This window comes from Oryzias melastigma, linkage group LG23 (assembly GCF_002922805.2).
Source record: "Oryzias melastigma strain HK-1 linkage group LG23, ASM292280v2, whole genome shotgun sequence".
NCBI lineage: Eukaryota > Metazoa > Chordata > Actinopteri > Beloniformes > Adrianichthyidae > Oryzias > Oryzias melastigma.
The window spans coordinates 16,125,951-16,142,500 of NC_050534.1; the positions used below are offsets into that span (position 1 = coordinate 16,125,951).

The 16,550-nt window shown below is 36.6% G+C and overlaps 1 protein-coding gene across 3 annotated transcripts in view; it reads right to left on the reverse strand.

Annotated features, from left to right (window-relative positions):
* Positions 1-504: 504 nt before the first annotated feature.
* Positions 505-16,550, reverse strand: part of LOC112154304 (G1/S-specific cyclin-D2) — a 67,636-nt gene continuing 51,590 nt past the window's right edge. For 2 of the 3 annotated variants that reach the window (XM_036210206.1, XM_036210207.1), the window contains 4 exons: positions 16,000-16,215; positions 9,465-9,624; positions 4,027-4,175; positions 723-887 (listed from right to left, as the gene is read on the reverse strand). In XM_036210206.1, coding sequence (XP_036066099.1) covers positions 723-887; positions 4,027-4,175; positions 9,465-9,624; positions 16,000-16,215 — 690 coding nt within the window. Of the gene's footprint in view, positions 888-4,026; positions 4,176-9,464; positions 9,625-15,999; positions 16,216-16,550 lie in introns of all 3 variants that reach the window. The other variant, XM_024285158.2, reaches the window with a different exon arrangement.

Genomic DNA, 16,550 nt, shown 5'->3' on the forward strand with positions numbered 1-16,550 from the left:
ACATGCAAACCCATCCTGACAGAAACATCATAAAGCTTTAAGTTACTCGCCTCAGACCTCCAGCCACTTTCCACTCGCCTTCTTCTCCATCTCAACTTGCTTCTTTGTCCTCTAAAAACTTGGTGAAAAACTTTCCAAAACCTCCTTAAGCCCAAATCCCTTCGGAACACCCCGAAATGAGTGTATGAAGCTCCATATATTCAAAAAAATGGAGTTCCTCTGCGAGCGGGCGCAGCCCACTCCGTCACCGCGGTAACAAGCGGTGTCGCTGTTCTGTAAAGATCCATCTCCGTCCGTCACTGCTGCAATCACTTTCAGAAAACCCCAATAAGCTGATGAGAGATAGTGAAAGAGTAACTCAATTCTAGATACATCAATTCCTTATTTTACTAAGTGTTATGAAATAAAATATTTCGCAATCTTCCTTTCAAGTATGAGCGTCTTTTCAGGCTTCCACTCGAGAAACCTAAAGGCACTATCAAGTTTTTTCAAGAATGAATCGTATTTTTATTTTAAATAGCTTGTTCGATTTAATTGTGGTCCGTACAAAAGGGTGGAATTACACCGATTCTGGTGTGAATGGAGGGGAAAAAAAAAAAAGAAGAAATTTCTTAGTTTCTAAAGTTCATAGATTGTCACACCATCGAGTGTGGAGCCACTCCGAGAAGACTCCGCCCCCTCTCTCGGTGCAGTCAGTTCATTGGTTGGATGGCGACAGTAGTTCATAAGTTGACGTCGCGCACATCTGTGGGGGTGCTGGACTGATCCTGCTGCTCCCGGGCCTTGCTGCCGGCCCGGACGCCGCCCTCCTGCCGCTGCTGCTGGCCCTGCTGCAGGCTGGAGGCCAGGACGCGCTCGATCTGCTCCTGGCAGGCCCTCAAACAGTCCTGGGACGACAAGAGACGCAGCGGTTAAACAGGCCAAACAGACAACTGTTGTTACTGTTGCTCTACCTCGTGTACTAAAGAACAACATCTGAGCTGTGGAGCTTCTTCATTTGAGATTCTATAAATGTGATCAGAAATTGAGGGCCGGACCACATGGTTCTACACTCCATCGAAGGATTAGGGATCAGATATTTATTTATTTATTTAGTTATTACAGGAGACGCCCAAATTTGATAAAAATTCTACTCACAGATCACAATAACTCTTTTAATAAACATTTAAAAATGACAGCAAGAGTCTCTATTGGTTCATCTTAATATAAATAATAACCTACAAAGGCTTTAAAAGAGAATTAAACAGACGATTACCAAGGGACCGTCTACAAAGTGCAAGAAAAAGGGATGAACTCATAATTTTAATTTTAAGATTTTTTAAAGGAGATACGTCTCATCTATGATGAAAATGTTCAATAGCTCTTAAAGTTACAGTTGCCAAACTTTCTCAGACGACTAATTTAATAATGAACGATTTTTTGATATTATTTACTCATTTTAGCCTAAATAGTGTTAAATAATAAAAAGAAGGTTAATAGAATAAAAACAGGAAACAGTCTGGATCTTTTTATTTTGCAATTCTTTATTTTATTTTAAGACCCACTTTATTAACAATCATGTTTTTGGTGTTTTTATAATATTCTTGTAGCATTTTTTTCCATCATGGAGGATGTATATAAAATAATTTAAACTGTTATTGAGTATTTCTTTATTCAAATTGTCAGTCAAAATTCACTGAAAATCGTTTGACAAAGATCGGGTTAATGACGTAGTAACTGCTGCCCTGGGCAGGTCTAAGTCTCCCTTCTCTGCTACAATTCTGATGCCGACAAACGTCTTTAATTTCTTCATCTGATCTCCCATCTGGATCCAAGCGTTACGGCTTAATAGCTCTGACATTGCTCGTTGTTGTTTTTGCTTCGCTAATGTTAGCGTGGGCTTGTGAGGGGCTATAAGCTAGCTGGAGGGAGGGTAAACAAGGGTTGATGGGAAATTAGCCGAGGCTAGCTTCCACAACAGCAGTCCCGCCCACAAACCAGAGGTGGATTTCTAATGAGCTTCAGAAAATAAGTCTTAAAAAAACGACACAAGCATAAAGATTTTTAAGTAAAGGATCACTGGGAACGATTTGGCAAAAATAAATGAATAGTTGGAATGTGTCTTTAATGTGTGGATTCTTAAAATTGGGAAATCTCTACTTATCAGATCATCTTTTGATCTATTTTCAAAGAGTTTCTGGTACTCTTTGATAGATCTTTGTCATAGTCACGTGATGTACGACGACATTAGAAGTTCAAATAATTTTGAGCTTTCCATTTAGCCAGATCAAAAAAAAAAAAAATTCTAGGACAGTTTCTGCAGAGCGGCAGGGGTTTATCAGAAATTTGCATCCGAGTTGTGGGCGGCACTTTATGTAGATAGTAAGCCCATCCCCCCTTCCCCTCACCCATCTTTCCAAATAAATAAATAAATAAATAAATACAACAATACTGACGTTTGAAAGGAAAACAATCAGATTCTCTCCCACGTTTGTTTTGGACGACACTTCTTCTGAAGCTGTCAGTAGCAAATACTTCAGATGCAGCGCCCTCTAGAGGTTGTTAGAGGAAACAACCGTTGAAGGACAACTGGTGTTTACCAGGAAAATAAAAAATATATTAAAAAAACTCACTAATAAGACGCTCCTGAGTATAAGTCGCACCAATACCTAAACTATGAAAAACAAGTGACTTATATTCTGGAAAACATGGTAAGCTTTTTTTCAAACTGCATTTTTTTAATCTTTTCCTGATTCAAAACGATTTGAATAAAGAAATACTCAATTATGAGCTTAATTTTCCTAGAATATCATCAGAAAAACACAAAAAAACATGTAAAAATTTATATATTTAAATATTAGAGTAGATCTTTAATTCTACAGACATCCCAAAAACATTAATTTCAATATCTAAACATAATATGTATTATATCTTCCATTATTTTTTCAAATATTCTGATGAGTTTTGTCATTTAAACCCCACTTGAAACATATACAAATATCCAAACTCGGAGTTTAATCACCTGTACAGAGAAATGCAAACTCTGGTCTTTTCTGCATTTGACACACGAGTTGTTGAACAGATCACATGCTTGGCATACCAGCAAGGAATTATGTGTCTGTAGGTAGGTGGTCCCGTCTGCATCATGACCACAACAATGAGTCCCAGCGCCCGGCAACACCGACGACACACAGCAGAGAATCACAAGGTGGTGGGCACGCCAACCCTCCGACACGAGCTGCGTTTGTGTCAGGGGGGCCCCCCAAAACAAGCTCTGACAGAATATGAGCAAATAGTTCTTCTTCCAACCCCCCCTGCTAAAGTTTACAGCACGGTCAATCCCATGTGGGGGTCTAAAGGAAATGGCTCTGACCTCCTGCTCCCCGACCCTCCGAGTTTGGGTGTAAAGCAGAACAGAGGACAGCCAGACCGGATGTTTTTGGACAACTTTACTTATGAAAGGGGATCCTCTCTTTGTCTGCCCCCCCCCCTCCACCCCATGGGGGGGCAGGTCTGTACGGAAGATGTGGGAGGTCTGCCTCCCTGAACAAACTCCTAGACGCGTAAAGAATGAGCCAAAACTTGCAAAGAGGCCAACATTCCTTTAAAATGTACGAATAATTGGAACCTGATGGTCTGCAGTCTGTTGTGACGGCGGGGTTGTGAGGCCCACGTTGCTACGGCAACACAACCACAATCCAGCAGGCAACAGGGGGGATTTCTGCACTAAACTGTTAGGGATCCATCACAAGGTATCCAAAGGAGGACTCAATTTCACCAAAACGAGGACAACTTTTTGCTTAAAGAACCCTCCACTCGCCCGTATTCCCTCCACCAGGAGGGGCACACACCATACTTTGTCCTACCACAAGAATGTGGGAAACATTCCCTCTGCCGCTGCTCTTTATAGCAGCAGTCTGGCTCTCCAGACAAAAACCAAAAGCTCCCTCTCTCCATGAAAAGTAAATAGCTTCAGTCTGCCACTGCTGAAGTCGTCATTGTTGTTTACCAAAAAGGCCTTTTCATGTTCGGAGGACGGACACTCACCACCTCCGTGTTGGTGATCTTGGCCAGAAGGTCCGTCAGGTTGTCTCGATTCAGCCGCTGGTCGCTGTGGTGGATCTGCAGGCCGCAGATGGCGGCCGCCATGCTGCCCGTGGCGATCATAGAGGGCGGGTTCATGGCGAGCCGGTCATCTGGCGAGAAAAGACAAATCGATGTGGCGTTAATAAAGTGGCTTCAGGAAACCTAAAACAGTTAAAAAATGCATAACAGGTGAAAAGATCTCATTTTCCCACCGTCTGGGATTTCAGCAGAATCTGCTGCGTGGTGGAACCCGCCTGGTGTTTTTCTTAAAAACATCAGTTCTGATTAAAAAAGCAGAGTAGGAAACCTCCTACTCGCTGAGCAATACGCTCCAGGCCGGACTCCCCTGAGTCGACATCGACTTGAGAAACAGCAGGTCTGGAGGAGGAGGACGCGTCGATGAGGATTTAAACCAAAGAACAAATGGTTCAACACGGAGTTTACTGATGAAAAGCAGAACCTAAATTGGATCGTCTTTTATTGCCGTTAAAGCGTGTTATTTTATGGTAAATTGTCTAATCGTCTGGTTTATTTTAGGAGGATAAAAAGAGAAGTGTGGGGCATGCTGGGAATTCTCTGACCATTTTTGTAACTTCCTGAATCTGATAAATCCAACCTTCAAACCCACTGACTACTGCACAAATAAAAATCAGTTTTTGACTATTCTTTTTTTATATTTATGACTTAAAGCCATTAACTTTTCAAAGTCTTGCGATACGTTCACACTGGAGTTTAGAAACCTGCATTCAAGAGACTGCTTTCACTAAAAACATTATATATATATATATATATATATATATATATATATATATATATATATATATATATATGCACATTTGGGCTTCAGGAATCACGACCATTGACTCTATATAAAGAACTGGACGGAGAGTGTTCTAAACAGGAAGTACCCATCGACTCAAAGAGGCCAAAATCTGATAGACTTTAGGGCTGGGTTGATAAAATCAATTTAAGCTTAATATATTATTAATTGATGAATAAAAATATAAATTGATTTAGCACATAAAGCTAAAGTCCACTAGCTTGATGCTAACATTCAATGGAATTTCCCATAGGACGGCTAATGCTAATGCTTGGTCGACTTAAACATACATTGCTGACTAAATGAACATCTTTATAAACCCATTGAATTGAATGAATTTTCCAAACTCCTTTAAGGACATATTTTTTTAAAGTAATCATTTGTGATCTAAAGTACAGTTTTTTGCTCGTACTTTCTTCTACTTCTGAAATAAGGTGTAATGCTATAGCGCGATCGCCACCTAGTGGCCAAACTGAATGGCCCTCCAGGAGAAGCAGAACAATGTTTACAATGACAATAATCTGAACATTTTTGTGCTATTAATCTAATTTCACTAAAACATTTAACAGTATGTGAACTGTATCAGATTAGCATTATTAATCAGTGATTGGTCCGAGTCATAGTTTCTATGGCAACCACTCTCACAAATCAGGAGTAAGCGTGTTGGAAAGCCACACCCCTTCCACATTAATAAACCAGCTGAACTTTGACCACATGAGGGCTCGGATTTGGTAGTGACATACGATTAGCGTCGTTTTCAAACACGGAACCGATTGAAAATTGATCATGAAGGAGAAATTAATCATTGCGGTTTGTGCCGGTCGGTAAATGTGTGACACAAAATCTTTTATATACTGGAATAGAGCTGTGAAGGGAAATGTCTGGAGCGAGATTTGCACCATTTTGACATTCTGCACCAAACCTCTTCTGTGCGTGCTAGTATCAGGTACATGATTTTATTGAAGATTCTGGTCAGACTGAATAACTCGTGATTAAAAAAAAAAAATTCTGTTTAAAAAAAACAGAAAAAAATAAGGATTAGTATGAAAATATAAAGAAAAAGGCATTGTAGTAAGAATAGATATTCTGAAAAAGATAACAGCTGTTTAGTTCTCAATACAAGTTTGTAAGATTTTTGGCTTCTTGGAGCCAGCGGGTACTTCCTGTTTGAAACACGGCCAGTCCAGTTCTTTATATAAAGTCAATGGTGACACCTGAAGCCCAAAACGCGCACATGCATAAACGTTTTTCAGAGTAAACTACATCCATAAATGTGATCATATATTACCTTTGGAAAACTAAAAAAATATTTATGAAATATTAGTTATTTATGAGTTTTTAATGCGCTTAAAAGCTCAAAAATTTGTTCTTTTATGGTATGGCACCTTTAAAGAGTTCTTAAAAATTGATTTTTTTTAACGGTGTAAACACCATATGCTAAAAGGTTATTAAAGAACTTGAACGTGCCACACGTGCCCGGTGTGTACAAAGCATTAAAGCCCCACTCCGATCACCTTTTGATCTACTTTATTTAGGTTCCCAGTCGTCTCTTAATTATGATTTTTGTCATTTTTAGGCAAAAATCAAAAAATCTGTGTTGTTTTTTAGGAGTTGTGAGGGCTGTAAGCTAGTGGGAACAGATGGATGATGGGAAGTAGTGGCAGGCTTACAACAATTCAAAGGTGAATTGGACTGCTGCCACTCTGCATAAAACATGTCCCAGAAAACGACACAAGTTCTTTGATTTTGGCTAAAACAGCAAAATCCAAATTAAAAGACCACTGGGAAAGCTTTTAAAATAGATCAAAAGATGATCAGAGTGGGACTAAAATACATAATATTGTGTCAAATGTGGAAGCATTTGCAATTCTTCAAACAATGCAGGACAAAACTGATGTCCTGATAGCTCTGATTAAACCGGGAGGAAGAATCTGCTCGACTACGCCCATCCTCTCCACAAGGGAGCAGCTGTCAATAGGAGGAGCTCCTCCAATATAAGAATAACATCTCAACTCCATATAAAACTCCAAACATTTACATTACTGCAAAACCACACCAGGCCTCGTTTTTTTCCCCCCAAATGTGGCTGCTTTGTGCTCGGATATAAGCAGCTGCTTACGAATAGCACAAGCAACCACTGAAACACACCCAATTACATTAAAAAAGAAAGTGAGCTTGAAACTTAACAAAACTGGGTATGAAACTCATTGAAGGATAATAACAAATGCTAGTAAACAAGCTCTGATTGGCCTGATCTGACCATACTCTTATTTGGAAGGAATTTCACCGCTCCTTTGTCTCATTGAATTAAGTAAAACGAGTTAGGAGATGAAAGGTAGCTTTGTGATGAAAGTCCTGTGAATTGTGAGTCCCAAGTGATTTTTTTCTGTTCAGGATATGAAAATATTAAAGGGATTCCTTAGATACACACATGGGAGCACCGTGAAAATTCACCTAGAAGAGGGGCCTGAAGGGACACGAGTATTATTTCTGAAGCCAGGATGGGAGGAGAAGACAGATCCCTGGATCACTTCCCTGGCTTTCTAAACCTGGAGGCTTCCCCGTCAAAAAAAAAAAAAAAAAAAAAAAAAAAAAATCAGAACTGCACCTGGGTCACTCGGTACACTGTTTGTCTACTTAAGCACTTACAGTATGATACAATCATCAGCAGACTATGTGGATAATCTAAATACAGAACTGATAGGAGTTTTCCCAGGCACTTAGCTGGGATACTTGAGCATGCACTTAAAAGCAGCTATAAAGAAAGGAGGAAAAAAAGTAGTAAAGTTGTTGGAAAGTGGATAAAGCAGCCCGTGGAGAAGAAAGAGGTCATAGATGACTCACAATAAAAGAATGCCGGAGTGTGTGGGAAAATTCTGGTGGCGAAAAAGCTGCAAACTCGAAAGGCACAAACATCAAACTACAGAAGTTACATTACCTGCAATAATGCTAGTTAGAATGATTTTTGCTGAATGTATTCCCTGAAGATGCTAAAGTCTTTTGCTGAAAATGGTGATGCAATTTCCTTTATTTGCTGAGGGCATTTGCTGAAATACAAAAGCTATTTGCAACCTGTTGAATTAGAAAAAAAGACTGAAAATTGTGTTTAAGAACTATGAAAGAGCACTAAGGCTGACCTAAATTTATTTAAAAATTGTAGTACAATTGCTTAAAAAATTCTAATACATACCAATTTTGCAAAAATATTTGGTGTGTTTCTTAAATATAAGCAAAAATCTAAATTAGCCCCCCAAAAAACATCAGTAGATGCCAAATTAGCCAAAAAAGTTAGCTTGTTGCTTAAATACTAGCTAAACTCCAAAATATCCCAAAATTCCTTTATAAACTAAAATAGCTACAAATTCTGGCATGTTGCTAAAATAGAAGCTAAAATCTAAATTAGAATAAATAAATAAAAAAAAAATCAGTAGATAACAAATTAGCCAAAAACGTTAGCATGTTGCTAAAAAATAGCTAAGCTCCAAATTAGCATAACAAGCCTCAGTGGATGCCAAGTTAGCCACAAAAAGCTAGCTTGTTGCTTAAATACTAGCTAAACTCTAAAATACCCTAAAATTCCTCAGTAAACTAAATTAGTCAAAAAGTTTAGCCTGTTGCTAAAATAGAAGCTAAACTATAAATTAGCCTAAAAAACATCAGTGGAGAACAAATAAGCCCAAAACCTTAGTATGTTGCCCAAATATTAGCTAAACTCCAAAACATCCAATAATTCCTCAGTAAACTAAGTTAGTCAAAAACGTTTTAGCTTGTTGCTAAAATCTAAAATAGTCTATAAAAACATCAGTAGATAACAAATGAGCCAAAACGGTTAGCATGTAGCTAAAACATTTGCTAAACTCCAAATTAACATAAAAAACCTTACTAGATGCTAAAATTAGCAAAAAAAAAATGCTATAAATTGATTAAATATCAGCTAAACTCCAAAATAGCTAAAAAAAAATCCTCAGTAAACTAAATTAGTCAAAAACGTTTTAGCTTGTTGCTAAAATAGAAGCTAAAATATAATTAGTCTAAAAACATCAGTAGAAAACAAATTAGCCCAAAACCTTAGTATGTTGCTAAAATATTAGCTAAACTCCAAATTAGCATAAAAAACCTCAGTAGATGTTAAATTAGCCAATAAAAAAACAAGCTCATTGCTTAAATACTAGCTAAACTTCAAAATAAAATCTAAATTAGTCTATAAAAACCTCAGTTGATACATTAGCCAAAAATGCTAACATGTTGCTAAAATATTGGGTAAACTGTAAGTTAGCCTAAAAAAATTCTCAAAACTCTTTTGTTTTAATTACCATAAAAGAGGAAAACATAACCCGTGAATATTTAAAAGCTTGTTGCTAAACTACTTAAAATTTCACTTTCTCATTGATTTTCCTATAGGGCATATTTTGTTTAATATTTAAAAAAACTATAAAGTTTATAAACAAGCTGAACAAGCTGAATGTTTTGATACTAAGATTACTGTAATCGCTGAGTTTTTAATAAAACGTTTGGAAAGGCGCAGGAGAATCCCTATAGTGTGATTGCTTACTAAGCATTCACACAATTGTGACTTTACCTGTAGCACAAAGGGCGATAAAAGTCTGCGTGTGCTTTCGGACCAACGCTAACTTGTCTTTGGGAATAGGCAGCCGGCGCATGATGTGCTCTATAAAATCGTTGGGGATGACGGAGGCCATGTTCCACTTCAACTTCCCCAGCACCACCAGCTCCCACTCCTGAAAGGACACAAGAGGAATGACATGAAAAGTCAGTTCAGAATGTGACTCTCGGCGAAATTGGCTCTGTCAAGGGGTTAAATGGCGTGCTGCCATGCCTTCATTGACCGTGAAAAAGATCACAGCCCGTCCCTATTCCCAGAGGAAATGGCTCTGTAAGAAGAGTAACATTTCTTCATTTTATCTCTCCTCGCTGTATCTTATTATCTGCGTGCCTTTCTCATTCCTCGCATCCTTTGTGTTCATATCGCCGGCATGTGACAAGCTTTGCCCTGCTTAGAGGCCCTGCCAATGAGACGGCAAGCCCCTTCCTTCCTGTCACAAGCCTCAAACAGATACAGCCAGTTTGCACTGCAAACGCAGGAGCAGAGATGACTTCCACTTCCAAAAAGAGTAGCAAAAAGTCATGTTGGTTTCTGTGTCTGTGAGCTTTTATTCCTTTACAAACTAATGTGTTGTTACCTACTTTAGTAGCTCAAAGAAAACTGGAGCATCTCTAGAGAATTATGTCACGCTAAAATAAAGAAATATCAAATTATTAAAAAAAAGGCAAATATTTATTTAAAAATTAGTATTTTAAATGAACAGTACAACAACTAAAGAGCATACAGACTAACTCTAGTTTGGTTATTTATGTTCCTAATACATCATCAATTAAAAGTTTCATTTAAGGGTAAACGGCCTCAAAAATGCATCGATTCTGCATAAGGATGCTACAGAAAAAGAGCTAATAAAATCGAAACAGTGAAGAGTCAAAAAGCAATAGAGTAAAATTATTTAAAATTTCAATGGGAACATAAAAAAGATTCACTTTTAATTAACTTAAGCTATTTTTTTTTTACCAAGGTCAATGCAGAAAACTAACCTATAATGAGAATATAAAAGTATCTGTATGCTTTAAAAGATGTCTGCCTTTGTTTAAATTTAAAAATCTACTAAAATTGAAGGAACAGAATCTATTAAAAAAAATAATAATAATTTAAAATTTAAATTTTTAAACAATTGACTGAGAACTGGAGTGAGTGACCGTCTACCCCATCCAAACAGGAAGTACTCGCTGGTTCCAAAATCCCATGAACTTCAATTGAGAAATAAACAGCTAATACTTTTGACAGAATAACCATTCTAAATCAAAAATCTTTTTTTTTTTAACAGATCGTTGCTAATACTAATTTTGCTTTCATAATTTTAGTTAATAAAGTTATCCAATCAAATGCCCCAATAGAAGGATTTAGTTCAAATCGTTTGACAAATTCTCCCGAGCTCACTTTCAAGTGGTAAGGGACTTCCATCAAGCTCATTCCTGATAGGCAAGAGTGGTTGCCATAGAAACGTCGACTCGCACTGACTCGGACGATCACAGCTGAAGCCAGAGGCTCTGCTGCCGACCTCACGAGATTTTGATTTTGAATTATATTCACACTTGTTTTTCTGCAGTAAACACAGGACTTGTATTAATACTTTTGCCTTGTGTTCCTATGGGTGATGTCGCACTCAATCAATCCAGTTCTCATGTACAGTCAGGGTTCTAGACCATCAACATTGCAAATAAATCCACAATCACAAAATCAAACTTTAAGGCAAGAAAGTCAAACCTTGATGTTTAAATGACCTCTTTTAGTTTTTTCTTTTTTACTCTACTTCCTGCTAGTTCCCTGAATAATCCAAATTAATCAAACCCAGCATTTACTTGAAAACTTCAGAAAGAGGCAACACTTTCCAAAATGTTATCATCCGTCCACCGGGACTGTGATACAGCTGAGCGTTTGAAGTTTTGTGGACATATTAGCAGCTTTAAATAAAATAACTCCTGAAATCTGATAGTATAATATTCTGAAGTGACTACGTCAAATAAAAGTAATAATCATCTAAAAATATTTTATTAAGATGCATTGATACCAAAAACATAATACCGGGCAAGAAGCTCTTAAAGTTTAGGAGCCCAAACACCGGCGTACAGGTGATGTAAACCAGAAGCATTCAGATAAACTATACGTCTAACTGGACTTTATGGACATTCAAGTCTGGCAGTTACAGACAGTCTAAACAAAAAGGAACAGAAAAGGTCAGTTTGAGGACTTTGTCCACGTGGCTGTTAAGATTCAGTCTAAAATGCTACGTTCACACCGGGCTTGGAAACATGTGTTTCAGGCCTCCACGGTTTAAACGCTCGCGTTGACACATCACTTAAGCAAGTCTTAAATCTGTTTTTGGGCGTGTGCTCGTTGAACTTTGACCAATCAGGGACTCGGATGTGTTAGTGACGTTTGGGTTATTGTCTTTTTGAATTCACTGAAGTTCCAAACGTTTGAAAATTGATCATGAAAATGAAATTAATAATTGTGGTTTGTGTCCGAACGGAATTAAACGATACTAAAGCTACGTCCGAATTCCTTCACTACTCACTATATACTACATTTTATAGTAGTGCTGGGCGATATGACGATATATCATCTGGGCGATAGAAAAGTGTCGTGTTATTTCTCTTCCATCATTTTTAGTGCTGAACTTTTGTGCAAAAGTGTGTTTTCCTACTAAGAAACTTGTTGTTCACTTCACAAAACAGTTCATTTGTGACAATTCAGTTACTTGAAATAATAAAGTTAAAGAAAAGTAACTGACATTTTTATCTTTTTTTTTTTTTTCAGAGAGTAGTTAAAAATACACTTTATTTAGGTACCGGTATATCGTGATAAGTATCGCTATTGTGATACACAGTAATTCATATCGCGATTTACAATTTCTTTCATATCGCCCAGAACTATTTTGTAGTGTTGTTTGAATCTAGTGCCCTGAAAATCTCCCAGAAGTCTTTGCGAACAAACAGTGTTCATTGATGCTCACTACATTTACGAATAGACCATAATGCATTGCGTTTGAACAATTTTTGCAAAAAAATAAAATAAATAAACCATCCAAATTTTCATCAAGAGAACAAAGTGAAGTAAAAAAATAGACGTAAAAAGTTTGTAAATTTCATTTATAAAATTGGTGACTTCATATCTAAAAAAACGAAAAAAAAGTAGTGAGAATTTGGGCTGGGAATTACTTGGTACCTCACGATACGATACATACACGATAATATCACGATACTGCGATAATTAATAAAGAATCATCTCTAATAACTCACTATATAAAGGAAAACATATGTTTTTTAAGAAAATATATCCTCATTTATTTTATTGCTTCAACACAATCATAAAGAACTTGTGTCTCATTTTGTGCAACAAATAATAAACACTTTTGTGCAACATTGCTGAAATCAGTAACACTTTGTCTTTGACAAGCATTGACATAAACTGAATTGGACTTATCTGTAAAATTCAGTGTTAACAATAGTAAACATGAACAGCAGCACCACTACTTAGTACAAAATGTTGTAAACAACATAAAAAAAATATAAATAATTCAAGTAGCTGCCAGGCACTTTGTTGCAATGTGCGCCCCCTATCTATCTCCAAAGGAACGTCTCACCAAACGATGACGAGTATAACGTTTTACCTCCTCTTTAATCGTAAATAAAAGATCAATACTTGGTGAGAACCCATCAACAATCAATCTCTTGACTAAATGTTGCAATATATATCGCAATATTGATATTTTTGTACACATTGGTATCCGAATTACTTTTAAAAGCCATGACATTAGATAGTCCTGCAGTTTTTTAGTAGTAAAGGATTACGTGGGAATTCAGACATAGTTCAAATCTTTTATAAATTAGAATAAAGCTATGAATAAAAAAATCTGGAGAAATATTTGCCAGATTTGGACCGCTTTGACATTTTGCACCAAGCTTCTTCCAACAGTAGGTACATGCGATAGTGTTAGGTAGCAGCAGTCCAGTGTGAACACAATATTAGAAAAACTTTCAATACTGGTGATCAACATTGTAATGACAATACTTGTGATACATAACCATTTCACTGCATCCGTTTTACTTAAACTCAACAGAACTTTATTTATGCTCCAAATAACACACGTCTACATAGAAGTTGAGTATCTAACATAAAATCTATGAAATTTGTTAAATAGTTTCCATAACATTGTTAACATTTAAGGTAACCATTTATTGCAATTTAAGCCGTCTTTTTCTATAAGTGTATCGCACAGACTGATATTTCGATTTGACAGTTAAATTGCGATGTATTGTGCAGACCTAGTGAACGCCGTATTAGGGATGAGTATTGATTATTATTTCCAGAAACAATTTTGATTTGTTTCGATTCTTCAGTTGAATTCAATTTTTAATTTACATATTTGTTTAGAAATGTATTACTAATCTACTATATATTTTGAATATACTGATATTAATCTGATACAGTTCACATACTGTAAAATGTATCAGTGTACTAATGAGATTGTTAATGGTATACAGTGTTACATGGAGAAGTTGTAACAAAAATGTTCAGATCATTAACATTGTAAACATTGTTCTGCTTCTCCTGGAGGGCGTTTCAGTTTGGCCACTAGGTGGCGATTGCGCTTTACCATTACGTCTTATTCCAGAAGAAGTGCAAAAAACTGTTTTAGACCAGAAATGATTACTTTATAAAATATTTCTTTAAAAGATTTTGGAAAATTAATGCCTATGAGTAAATAAAGAAGTCAGCAATGTATGTTTAGGATTAGCCTTAGCATTAGCCGTCCTATGGGAAATTCCATTAAATGTTAGCATCAAGCTAGCAGACTTTAGCTTTATGTGCCAAATTGATTCATACTTTTATGAATCGTTTACTGATGCGTTAAGCTTAAATGGATTCAAATCGATTAATCAGTTTCATTAATCCAGCCCTACGCCGTATGCTAACCCGTTTGGCGCATTCTTGAACGCACATCAATCCCTCGGTGTGTACGTAGCTTAAAGCTAATATCACCAACACAAACGTGGTTAGTAAATAGCATTGAAAGTAGAGGAAAAGTATTCAGCTTGGACCACCTATGATGAAGGGACTCCTCAAATTCTTCTAATTAGCAGTTAGCGATGAAGCTTTTAAAGGAGTTTCACTGCAGATGCGTTTGCTCCCACCAATGATCTTTCATGCTCCACCTGGAAACTTCCCCACGAATCTCATCTTTCTCTGTCTGAAGTGGGAAGTCAAAACTTTTTTTCTCCTTCTCTGTTCACAGGATATCCTTATAAGCAGTTATTAATGGATTAATAGTGCTTTATCAGCAATTTGAAATGATTTATATACTAAAGAGGAAGCAGAACTTCCATTTTCACACGCGTTTTTTTGAATGGGAAGTTAGAAAAACTAAGTTCTGGGAACATAGTAACTTAAAATAATTTAAATGTATGAAAAAAAAAACGATATAAAAGATTTCTTGGGATGAACTTCATACCTTCTGGTCACTGAAAGTATGATTCTCCTACCTGGACCAGAAACAATTTGGTACAATCCACCAGACAAAAAAGCAGAATTGTGAATGTGTTCACTTCCTGTGCACCCCCCTCCTATTGAATGGTTTCTCCCGAGAACTGAAGCCCCAGCAGGCAGAAGAAGTACATTCAAAACAAGGAAGGCTGGTAATGTTTTGTCTGCGTCTTGCCATCTGCTCCCTGCATCCTGTGAGCACATCCAGGACTATTTCATTTCATGGAAGCATTTATTTCCTTCACCTTCAGGGAACTATTGGGAGAAAATGAGTTGATCCAAAACATGTTTCTTAATTTTAATTTATTTTAGACACAAATAAACCCACAAAAGGAAGATCTAAGCTTTAAGGATGTTCTCTTGTTCTAACCAAACCAGAACATAAAAAGGGGAAAATAAGTGAAATAGTTAAGATTATCTAAAGAATTCTGTTTTTTTCTCTATGAATGTAATCACAATCATCAGAATTTCCATAACAACTGGAACTTTTTCTTTTTAATCTGATAAAAAGACATGTGACACCATTAGGATCTTAAAAGACATCTGTGGAAATTACAGACTAAACTGGGTTTAAACATCTTTTGTTTTATCAACTTCTCACTCAATTAATATTAATTTAGAATTAATACATTTGTAAATTTATCTAATTGGAAGTTTTAAGAAAAATCTACTTTAAACGTGTGTATTTTTAAACAACCTTAAGGTGAAACTTACTTATTGGTCTTAAAGAAATAAGTTTTTTTACATTATGTTTAAGGTTTGTGATTTAAAACTATTTGTAAATAAATAATTTAAAAAACAATCTGCATTACTGACACTAGGTGGCATCATGTGCCTCTGCTGTCCACATGGATCCAAAGCATGGATGTAGCAGAGCAGAGTTCCTCAAAAGAAGAATGGAAAACTTCCTGTGTGACTTCACAAACTCCACCATAAAAACAGCTTTGAAAACTCCAATTTATGAACATTTCTGAACATTTCTGAACTCCCGGGCTCTTACCAGCAGTTCCCTTGGTGTAATGGAGTAGTCTGTGTACATGCAGAGTTTCTCTGCTGATATGGGCCTGCAGTCCTTCAGCTTGGAGGCCAGGAACATGCACACAGCTCCCAGAAGCTGCAAAAAGTTCTTTCTTGTGGGAACCACGGCTAAAAATCTGTCCAAATAATTAATAGCTAAAGGGAAAACGTCTTCATTGCTCTTCTCTCCCTCACATACCTAAAAAAGAACAAGAAAAACAGTTTAAAATGATGTAAAAAGGGCTTTAAAGATTATTTTTGCGTGAAAAATCGCATTTTTACGTTCTTTTGTTTAACAAAAACTGAACAAATTAGTACAAAAGGAAGTCGCAGCAACCCCCCATTCTGCAAAGCCTCTTCCTTGTTAGATTTGCCTCATATAAGAAAAAATAAATAAAATAACCAAATAGGACTTAAAACTATAAAAACATATTTACACATGTTTTAACACCGTTTCCGACGCTTTAAATTAGCTAAAGTTAGCTAACTTAGCTAATTTTGAGCTTAAAAGTGAAAGTGTCTTAGCATTCACGT